This window comes from Hibiscus syriacus, unplaced genomic scaffold (genome assembly GCF_006381635.1).
Source record: "Hibiscus syriacus cultivar Baekdansim isolate YM2019G1 unplaced genomic scaffold, ASM638163v2 tig00001728_pilon, whole genome shotgun sequence".
NCBI lineage: Eukaryota > Viridiplantae > Streptophyta > Magnoliopsida > Malvales > Malvaceae > Hibiscus > Hibiscus syriacus.
In genome coordinates, this window is record NW_024061884.1 from 43,547 (window position 1) to 54,337 (window position 10,791).

Genomic DNA, 10,791 nt, shown 5'->3' on the forward strand with positions numbered 1-10,791 from the left:
AAGACACATACCAATGATTTGAGAGACCAATTCCAGCACCTGGCCCAGGGCGATAGGACTGTGCTAGAGTACGAGAAAGTGCTCATCCGGTTGAGTATATGCACCAGAGCTCGTTTAGAATAAGGCTCACCGTTCCATAAGGTTTATGGAGGGCCTCCACTTGGATATCCTCACTCAATTGATAGCCAACCCTCATCATGTCTTTGTAGACTTGACTCGCCAGGGAAAAATAGTAGAAATAATTTTGTACAAGAAGGCTCAAGAGATGAGTGATTCAGTGGGTCAAAGCCAGATGGCTCTAGAGACAGCTGGGTCATCACAGTCATTAGTGAAGTAAGCCAGAGGCCCCTATATTTCAGGGAGAACACCATAAAGGTCGTATAGGGGAGCAACTCAAGGTTAAGAATGCGGGGGTAGATATGGCTCTCATAGGAGACCTTTGTCATCAGCTGCTAGATAGAGTGCCAGTATGTTTGAGTAAACACCAGTTCACCCAGTTGATTGACTTGTAGGTGTAGACACCATAGAGAGTGTTATCGGGCAACATGAGGTTGCTTTAGTTGTGGGTCTTGGACCATTTTGTCAGAAACTGTCCCCGAGCTCAGAGTTCAACCCCCGCATCATCGTAAAGATATGTGTCATCTATTCAGTGAGATAGAGGGTCCTTGAGGGATGGCAGAGCTACTTCAAGATAATACAGTAGGGGTAACACCAGATTTGAGACCGGCTAAGAGTCTAGATTAACCTCGTGCTAGTATGTCATGCGAGACCAGGAGAAGTGCGATGTTGCTTACGTGATTTTAGGTATATTTATAGCCTTTTCAATTCTTGTTATTGCATTATTAGATCCGAGTTCCACCCACTCCTACGTTTTCTATGACCTTGTTCAAGAGAGAAATATTCTAGTCGAAGATTTAGAGATAGGGGTCAGAGTGTCTAGTCGTAGGGGATTAGATGTTTTGATTGATAAGGTTCACTGTCGTTGCCCCGTAGAGCTTCATGGTAAAGTGTTCTCGGTCGATTTAATGGAAATACCATTATAGAAGTTTAATTTGACCCTAGGCATGGATTGGCTGACAAAGCATGATGTAAGTTTGAGATGTAAGCCGAGATAACTTAAACTTTGAAAAGATGATGGAACCAAAGTAGTGATGACCATTGAGATATCGGGTTACATTACGAAGGTTGTTTTTGCAGTCAGGGCTCAGAGATTATTGAGTCAAGGGTGGGTGCGAAGCCTTCTTGGCTCATGTGGTATACATGCAAGGTTATATTCCAATGCTGGAGGTATTCGTACCGTGCAAGAGTTCTCTGATATATTTTCGAATGAGTTACCGGGGTTACCACCAGACCGTGAGGTTGAGTTCAGCATAAAGGTTTTTCCAGGTTCAACTCTGGTGTCCATTACACCCTATCATATGGCACAAACAAAGTTGAAGGAGTTAAAGAATCAAATTCATGAGTTGTTGGGGAGGGGTTTCATTCGATCAAGCATTTCGCCTTAGGGAGCGCTGGTCCTTTTTTTCAAGAAAAATGATAAGTCGATGAGGTTGTGCATCAACTACCGGTAACTAAATAAGTTAATTATCAAGAACCGCTACCCTCTCCCTATGATAGATGATCTGTTCAACCAACTCAAGGGAGCATTTGTGTTTTCTAAGATAGACTTGAGGTTATGATATTATCAGTTGAAAGTCAAGGATGCTGACATTGCCAAGACTGTTTTCAGGACAAGGAACAACCATTATGAGTTTCTCGTAATATCATTTAGACTCACCAATGCCTCGGCGATATTCATGGATTTGATGAACTGTGTATTATATCTCTATCTAGATTAGTTTTTTGTGGTCTTTATCGATGATATTCTTATGTACTCTCGGTCCGAAGAAGGGCATGATCATCACCTCCGCATCATTCTGCAAACACTTCAGGAGTGTCAGTTTATATGAAAAGTTTGGGGAGAGTTAATTTTGGTTGACCAAAGTTGTATTTTTGGGTCATGTTATAGCAACTGATGGCATCTGAGTAAACCCTCAGAAGATTTAGACAGTGTTAGAGTGGGAACCGCCTAATAATGTTACCAATGTGCACAGTTTCTTAGGCCTTGCAGGGTACTACCATTGTTTCATCAAGTGTTTCTCAATGATTACAGCACCGTTAACCAAGTTAATTTAGAAAAGAGTTCTTTTCATATGGAATGATAAGCGTCAAGAGAGTTTTGACTAATTGAAAGAAAACCTCAGTCAAGCTCCCATTTTAACGTAACTGGAATCAAGTAAAGACTTTACCGTATTTAGTGATACGTCATTAAATGGATTTGGGTGTGTCTAGATACAAGAAAGAAAAGTTTTGGCCTATGCGACTCGTCAACTAAAGCCTCACGAGCGAAACAAATTTTGGAGACATTACTTGTTTGGGGAGAAGTGTCACATCTTTATGGATCACAAGAGCTTTAAATATATGCTTAGTCAAAATGAGTTGAACTTGAGGCAACGAAGATGTGTAGATCTTCTAAAGGATTATTATTGTGTGATCGACTATCATTCCGATAAAGCAAACTTTGTTGCAGATACTTTGAGCAAGAAGACCATTGTAGAGTTACGAGCTTTACTAGCGCGTCTGAGTTTGATTGACTCGGGTAATTTATTAGTCAAGTTGTGGGTTGAACATGAGTTAGTGGGTTAAGTTAAGAGATTGCAAAGTTCAGATGATCGGTTGAAGACCTGAGTATAGCAAGTCATTCGAGGTGAGGCCTCAGGTTATGAGTTGAGCAATGAGAGTGTGCTACAATTTAAAGGATATTTGTGTGTGCCCACAGACAAGAAACTACGTTACAAGATCCTTCATGAAGTGTATTACAGCCCCCTTTCTATCAATCCGGGTAGTATCAAGATGTATCAAGAACTCTGACCCTTGTATTAGTGGCCAGGCATAAAGAGGGAAGTATTCGAGTTTGTTGTTAAATGCTTAATGTGTTAGCAAGTAAAGGCGGAGCATAAGGTTCCCTCAGGATTACTACAACCGATTCAGATACGATAATGGAAGTGGGAACATGTGACTATAGACTTTGTAACTAGTCTACCGATGATGAGATTTTGGCATGATGCAGTGTGGATTAAAGTGGACTGCCTGACCAAATCTGATCACTTTCTTCCGGTTCGGATAGACTTCACATTAGAGAGATTGGAACAACTATACATCCGCGAAATTGTAAGGTTGCATGGAGTTTCTATCTCGATTTTATTCGACAAAGATCAGTGTTTAACCTCTCGATTCTAGAAAGCACTACATGGAGCTTTGGGTACTAAACTGCTCTCTTTAGCATTCTTCTATCCTCAGATAGATGAACCATTCAAGCGCGTCATTTAGATCTTTTAAGATATGCTTAGGTGCAATGTTTAGATCTTAAGGGCAGTTGGGAGGATCACTTTCCATTAGTGGAATTTGCGTACAAAATAGTTATCAGGTAAGTATTCAAATGGATCTTTATGAAGCCTTGTATGGCACAAGTGTAGGACTCCGTTGTGTTGGATAAGCTTAGTGAGGGTAAGACCATAGGCCACGACTTAATTCAAAAAACCGAACAAAAAGTTCAGTTGATTCAGAATCTGTTGAAAGAGGCTTGGACAGACAGAGGCTGTACGCTGATATGAAATGCAAAGATATAGAGTTTATAGTGGGAAATAAGGTATTCCTAAAGGTTTCACCATAGAAAAAAGGTACTTCAATTTGGACAGAAGGGTAAATTGACTCCACGATTCATCAAACCATATGAGATTTTAGAGAGTTGGGTCAGTGGCTTATCGATTAATGTTGCCTTTGGAGCTTGAGTGCATCCACAATGCGTTTCATGTATCCATGCTTCGAAGATACCGATTTAATCCGTCCCATGTTATACCCCTTAAGCAAGTTAAAGTGGGGCAATATCTGGCTTATTAGGAAGAACCGATCAGAATCTTTGCTAGAGATGTCAAGGAACTGAGGAACAAAATAATACTGTTAGTGAAGGTTTTGTGGAGGAACCATGGCATAGAGGAGGCGACATGGGAGCTCGAAGAGGATATACAACTTCAGTATCCTCATCTTTTCTCTTCAGGTAAATTTTGAGGATGAAATTTCTTTTTAGGAGAGGGAGTTGTAACACCTTGAATTTCGAGTTAGGAGTTTCAAGTTTATTCAAATGGACCTTAGAATAATTTCCTCTTAGTTGTACATCCGCAAGATTGTGAGGTTGCATGGAGTTCCTATCTCGATCATATCTGACAAAGATCAACGTTTTGCCTCTCTATTATGGAAAGCACTACATGGATATTTGGGTACTAAATTTCTCTCTTTAGCACTGTCTTTCATCCTCAGACAGATGGACCATCCAAGCGTGTCATTCAGATCTTTTAAGATATGTTTAGGTGCACTGTTTTAGAACTTTAGAGTAGTTGGGAAGATCACTTGCCATTGGTGGAATTCACGTACAATAATAGTTATCAGGTAAGTATTCAGATGGATCTTTATGAAGCCTTGTATGGGTGCAAGTGTAGGACTCCGTTATGTTGGACGGACCTCAGTGAGGGTAAGATCGTAGGTTCCGACTTGATTCGAGAAACCAAATAAAATGTTTAATTGATTTAGAGTCGATTGAAAGAGGCTTGGATAGATAGAGGTCGTATGCTGATCTGAAGCGTAAGGATATATAGTTTGCAGTGGGAGATAAGGTATGCCTAAAGGTTTCCCCATAGAAAAAGGTAATTCGGTTTGGTCACAAGGGTAAATTGACTCCACGATTCATCAAACCATATGAGATTTTACAAAGAGTTGGGCCAGTGGCATATCGATTAACGTCGAGCTTGAGCGCATCCGCAATGTGTTTCACGTATCCATGCTTCGAATATATCGATTTGATCCATCCCATGTTATACCCTTTGAGCAAGTTAAAGTGAGGCAAGATCTGACTTATTAAGAAGAATCAATCTGAATCCTTGCCAGAGATGTCAAGGAACTAAAGAACAAAATGATTTTATTAGTGAAGGTTTTGTGGAGGAACCATGGAGTAAAGGAGGGGACTAGGAGCCCGAAGAGGATATACAGCTTCAATATCCCCATCTCTTCTCTTTTGGTAAATTTTGAGGATAAAATATTTTTAGGAAGGGGAGTTGTAACACCCTGAATTTTGGGTTTGGAGTTTCGGGTTTATTCAAATGGACCTTAGAATAATTTCCCCTTATCTTGTGAAGTTTTGGACCCAACTGAAATTGATTTGGGCCTAAGATGAGCCCATTAGGTGTTAAAATGTTATCTTTGAATATAACCCAAATGAGGAAGGACTAGGTGGATAATTAACCCATTTATTTGAATCAAAGTTGATTTCCCATCAAGAGTGATGACTTAATGTCTGAAACACCCCACCCTTTGATATCTCATTTTCACCATATCTCATTTTCACCATTTTCTTGTCTTCTTCCTCTTGTTTCAAACTCTCATTGTTCTCTAAAATTTCAAGAGAATATGAGAACTTTATCTCATTTCAAACCCACTCAGTTATACTAAGGTGGAATCTTATTCTTCTTCCTCCAAGCTCTTATTCAAGCTTCCATTTGCAAGTTTTGGTTGAGTTAGTCAAAAATGGGTTTAAGTAGGGTTTAGGAAACCTTAAGGTTTCAGTCCATTTTTTGGGAGTTTTATGTTGTAGAAATCATTTCTAATACTCCTTTAAATTCTAAAATGAGTTAACACCTCATTTTCATGGTTTTGATTAGTGTCAAAGAAGGGTGAGAGCTCCAAGGCAAGGAGAAGCTAACTCTTGGGTGATTTAAAGACTTTTTTTAGTCACCTAGCATCAAGGTAACACGATTCTGACTTGAACATACCACATGTAGGTCATTATATGTGCATATATGGTTTGTTTAGCTCACGAAGCATGGTCGAGTAATTTCATGGTAAAACCCGCATTTGATGTTTGTAAGCATGAAAGATGATACCTTTCGACCTCTAAGACCTTAAAAAACTTTAATAAGCTTTTCTAGTCTTATGGGAGTGAATGGGTGAGATTTAGATGCAATTTCGTGCCTAGAACAGGGCACTCCAGGCCTTCGACATATGTACTATAAGAACATTACCGATATTGTTCTTTGTATAAGGCAAAAATAAGGCAAGTTTGTGAAAAAAAATATCAATAATCCTTCAAGGGGTATCGATACTTGGGTTCAATGAAGGAGTATTGATATTTTTTTCACAAACTTGCCTTATATTTCAAAACATCGAAGCTTTTTTTTGGCATCGATACTCAAGGTGAGTATCGAACCCAATAGTCAGTATCGATATTGTTGGCACAATATCGATACCATTGTTGATTTTTGGGCATTTTGGTTCAATCAATTTGGATGTTCAGGCTTGGGTGTTTTGATATCATACAACCTTTAAGTATTCGATCAAAGTGAAGACAATCAAGATAACTGAAAATTCACACTTAGAAATCAAGCAAGTTAGGATGCCATAAGATTGGCCTCATATGATGCTCGGGAAACGGCTAGAAAACTCGAGTCATTCTAGTTTTGTGAAGATCATCCTCTATTTGTGAAATATTTGGATATTTTTTGAATAGGTATGCATCAGATGCAAGTAAAATTTCGGATCGCACCCTACGCTCGAATAGGTTTGGGAAGTCAGCTTTCGATGCACGTAAAATTCTGGTCTTCACCCTGAACTCTCGGGTATTTGAGATAGACTAGGGCTATAAGTTACGATGCACGTAAAATTTCATTTCTTACCCTGAAGCTATCACGTTATAGATAGGCCAGTATGTTATCCGAGATGCACGTAAAATTCCTCCAACCACATCACTAGGTCTATCTCATGTTTGCCTCTATAGTTTACTTGTTTATAACTTTACGCATCAACATGTTCATGTAATGAATGCATGTAGTATTGTATAGTTATTTCGTGGCACTGAACTTGTGAGCTCTCCTTATGGAATGTGTTTCTGTGCGCAGGTCAGTAGAGGATCGACGTGGAACCTATCGTACATATACATTCAAGACCAGACATCTACAGAGTATGTCTTGAGTATATTTTAGAGGGCATATATTTTATGTGGACCTGTATTATTCAAATCATAACTCTATTTTGATTTAAACTCTATGGTTTTATTTGTATGTATTTGGGAGACTCCCATATTTTATAAACTTGATTTCGATTCCTCTTATATTATGACAAATGATTTTGATGATTATAAATGTTTTGAAAAAAAATTGGGGCTCGTGTGGCATTGTAATCCATGGATCTTCGGGTCAAACTGGATTAGAGTGTTACAACATACACACTGATACTAATGTGCTTCAGCACTGAGGGAGAAAATCTAGATATCTCTATTCTCAATCACAAATTGCATATGCATACGCTCAAGTAACTCGAGTGTCCTCGTCATTTCACGAGCGACAGAAAAAGGCTAGTCTTATGCCACATTAATAATCATTATCATTTTCAACAATTTCGAATGATGTTCTCACTTGTAATCTTATTAGATAAGTCTCGATACCCTCAAAACCCCCTTTCCAAGCTCACAAAATTAGTTGAGTTTTCTACCCAAACCGACGACTGCAAAGTAAAATTTGAAATATCCTATTAGGCCAAATAATTTTTGGACTCTTGATATTGGGCCAAAAAAACCTACTACAAATACTCATTGTAGGTCAAACCTTTGGACCCAATTTCCTCTATTTTTAAAGGCAGGATTCGAACCCAATATTGCTCAAACAAAATTTCCTTTAAAAATTCCCGGCCCACCACAAGTCGTCTTTCTTCACACATCACCGCCGCTAGACGAGCCTCTCTCCACCGCTCTTGTTTTTTCAAGTCTCGGCCAGATCAAGAAACTAGATAAGGTAATTTCTGAAACCCCAAACTTAACTTGAAGATTGGTTTCTACTTGAGCCATTGGATTTTGGGTTATTACTCGATTTGTGTTACCTGCTCTCTGCCTCTGTATCACTCTGTTGCATTTTCTGTTTGATTTAACCTGTAAAGGGCTTTTCATTTTCGTTTGATTTGTGAAAAAGTAATTCATACTTTTTTTTCTCGAGGCTGAAATTGAATTACTTGCAAAAAAGTTACGGTTGCAATTGCTAATCTCTGCTTCATTGATTCATTTCTTACTTGTAGTTATACAGGATTTAAACAGCGGTAGCGGTGTCGTCCGTGACCCATTTTTTTTACCGCGATCACCGCAACAGCGCCCGCTATGTCCGTAATAGCCATAAACATGACCGAAACTCGAGCACAACCACAATTTGAATTATGTTATTGTTATATATGATTTGGCTTGTTTGATGATATTTGGATTATGCAGTGTTAAGTATGAAGGTGCGAGCATCAGTGAAAAAGATGTGCGAGTTCTGCAGAACCGTTAAGCGCCGCGGACGAGTATATGTACTATGCACTTCTAACCCTAAACACAAGCAATGACAAGGCCTTTCCACATTTGCTTCTGAAGGCATGGTGCCTCCCACGTATGGGTCTCTCTCTTTACGGTTGCTTTATCTTTTGTTTGTTTTTGTTAGCATATTTCCCGTATGAATTTATTGGCAGCTTAGTTCGGATCCATTAATGGCGACTATTCTGCAGATACTTTGAAATGTTCAGGCAATTATGTTATTTGTTATCTGAATATGGTTGCTGGTGTTTTCACTTGCCGACTGAGTCTTGTTAATAGTGATTAGGGTTGTTTTTGATAAAATTCACAAAGAACAAATACACATAATTTATTTGTTTTTGGAAATTTAGGCTGATATATTACCTTCACTTTGTTATGATTTTTTTTTCTTTAAATATGATTTCATAATCCTTAATTAAGCGCCGGTGCATGCTTTTACCGGACAAAAATTTTCTTTTAACCATTTGCGCTCTGAGCCAAGGTTTCAAATAGCGGCCGAATATCGCAGTCGCAGCAGTGTCCGAAACCACTATCGCGGAAAATAACGGTGTGAAGCAGGATCACACCAATAGCGGCGGATCGTGGCCGCAATTTAATGGATCGCGGCTAATTGCGGCAATAGTGGACCGCTATTCCGCTATTATTCCGTTATTTTAATTTTTTTTATTAAAAAACCGGTTTTTTTAAAAAAAAATCAGCTCCTTCGAAAATAATTGACGATCGCGATATCCGCAATGACCACAATAGTATCCGTTATATCTGCAACCGTGATAAACGCGACGCGACCGAAAATGTGACCGCGAATGCCATTTAAAACCCTGCTCTGAGCCACATGCATTTCCTTGACCATCCTGTCCAAAATATTTCCCGAGTACTAAGTTAAGTACATGTTATTTCTTTGTTTTAAGCACACCTAAGGGAACTGATCCTTTCTTTTTTGGAAGAAGGTAGGGTTGACTACCTTTATCTTTACACTGGTTAGTTGATTTAAAGCCGTTAGCTTCTTCTTAAGTTGACTGCAGGGCTTTGACATTCGGAGAAGACAGCAGAGAAAAGCTTTTCCTTTATTAATCTCTTTACATTTAGAGAGGGTCAAGTGGCATCTTCAATCATACTGAATCTTTGATTGAGCCAGGTTTTTGGTGCTTAGAGAATTGCTAGCATTATGATTTGGACTAATATGGACCTGTTTCTCTAGCTGATGATTTTCCCATTGTGCCAACTCTTTTAAAGCACAATTTTTTTGCAGTAATCTTGAGTCTTGACTGCATATGGATTTAGCTCCCTTACAGTACAGTTGAGGACTTCCAGTAGTATGCCTATCATGATGACTGATTTTATACTTTTACACATTATTTACTGCAATAAAAACTCTTCAAACTTTTTTGAAATCTTTAGGGTTAATTGTAAGTTCTACCCAGGAATCGATTTTAGTTTTTGTCTCCATGTCCAGCTTTCGTGTCATAAAATTAGAAGTTATTGAAGTCTTTGATTTCATTTCTATGATCTCTTCATTTCTTTAATCTTGTTTGAAGATTTATTAACTTTTCATACTTATTTTATACCTTGTTTCCTTTCCTTCTGTCACACCAGTTTGTATTATTGATGTACGATGTGCGTGATGATACACTTTCATACTTCTATATCTCGGTTCCTTTCCTAGTCTGCACAAACGTTTTCTTAGTGAGTCTTTATTGGAAGAGTGGACTCTGAGTTAAGCAATGCTTTGGTGATTTGGTAATGTGCTTGTTGAACCTCTTCCAGGATGGCAGAGACAAATGTCAAGCATCCAATCGTGCCCGGTTACAGCATGTGTCCGGGACTAGCTTCCCTTCTCCTAAAACGCAAGCACCGTCGTCGTTGATTATTGGGTGGAGGGCTAACCTGGCATCTCTCATATTCAAACGTGGTAATTAGGAGAACCACAAGAAGTTAATATATTACATTTGTCGAGTTGATCTTCAACCGATTCAGCAGGAGCTAGGGTTCTATGAATTTTTTTCAATTACACATATTGAATGGTGATGATACATTTGGAACCGTGTTTGGTACTTTGTTGCATCCGTATGCTATAACTGATGTTGCATTCCTAAAATAGCTGTTTGAACACGGATAAATGTTGAAACGGCAGTGCCCTTGGACTCTTTTGATGCGTCGGCATGCATTTATGGGCATTCCCTAATAAGAGCAAAGAGCTGCCGAAAGTATAAAAAGGGTATTTTAAATCATTTCTTAACAAAGTATTTTTTTAAAATCTTTGTATGTAAGAGTATTTTATTATTTATTTTAAATTTAGACCGATTGCATAGGTGTTTCTTCAACAGGTTCATTTGACCATAATGCATTCATGTTTTATTTTATTCATTCGT

At 38.6% G+C, this 10,791-nt stretch overlaps 1 protein-coding gene and 1 pseudogene across 1 annotated transcript; both read left to right on the forward strand.

Moving 5' to 3' along the window:
• Positions 1-761: 761 nt before the first annotated feature.
• On the forward strand, positions 762-1,505 carry LOC120132878. The gene is made up of 2 exons (XM_039149571.1): positions 762-1,002; positions 1,132-1,505. Exons 1-2 carry the CDS (start codon positions 762-764, stop codon positions 1,503-1,505), a joined length of 615 nt encoding a protein of 204 aa, XP_039005502.1.
• A 6,834-nt stretch (positions 1,506-8,339) lies between these two features.
• Positions 8,340-10,517, forward strand: LOC120132597 (annotated as a pseudogene).
• Positions 10,518-10,791: the final 274 nt, after the last annotated feature.

Bases quoted from the DNA above. Each gene is read 5' to 3' on its own strand.
- LOC120132878 (XM_039149571.1), top strand. From the start codon at position 762: ATGCGAGACCAGGAGAAGTGCGATGTTGCTTACGTGATTTTAGGTATA. The intron at 1,003-1,131 runs GTAAAGTGTTCT...AACTTTGAAAAG, and splicing joins TTGCCCCGTAGAGCTTCATG to ATGATGGAACCAAAGTAGTG.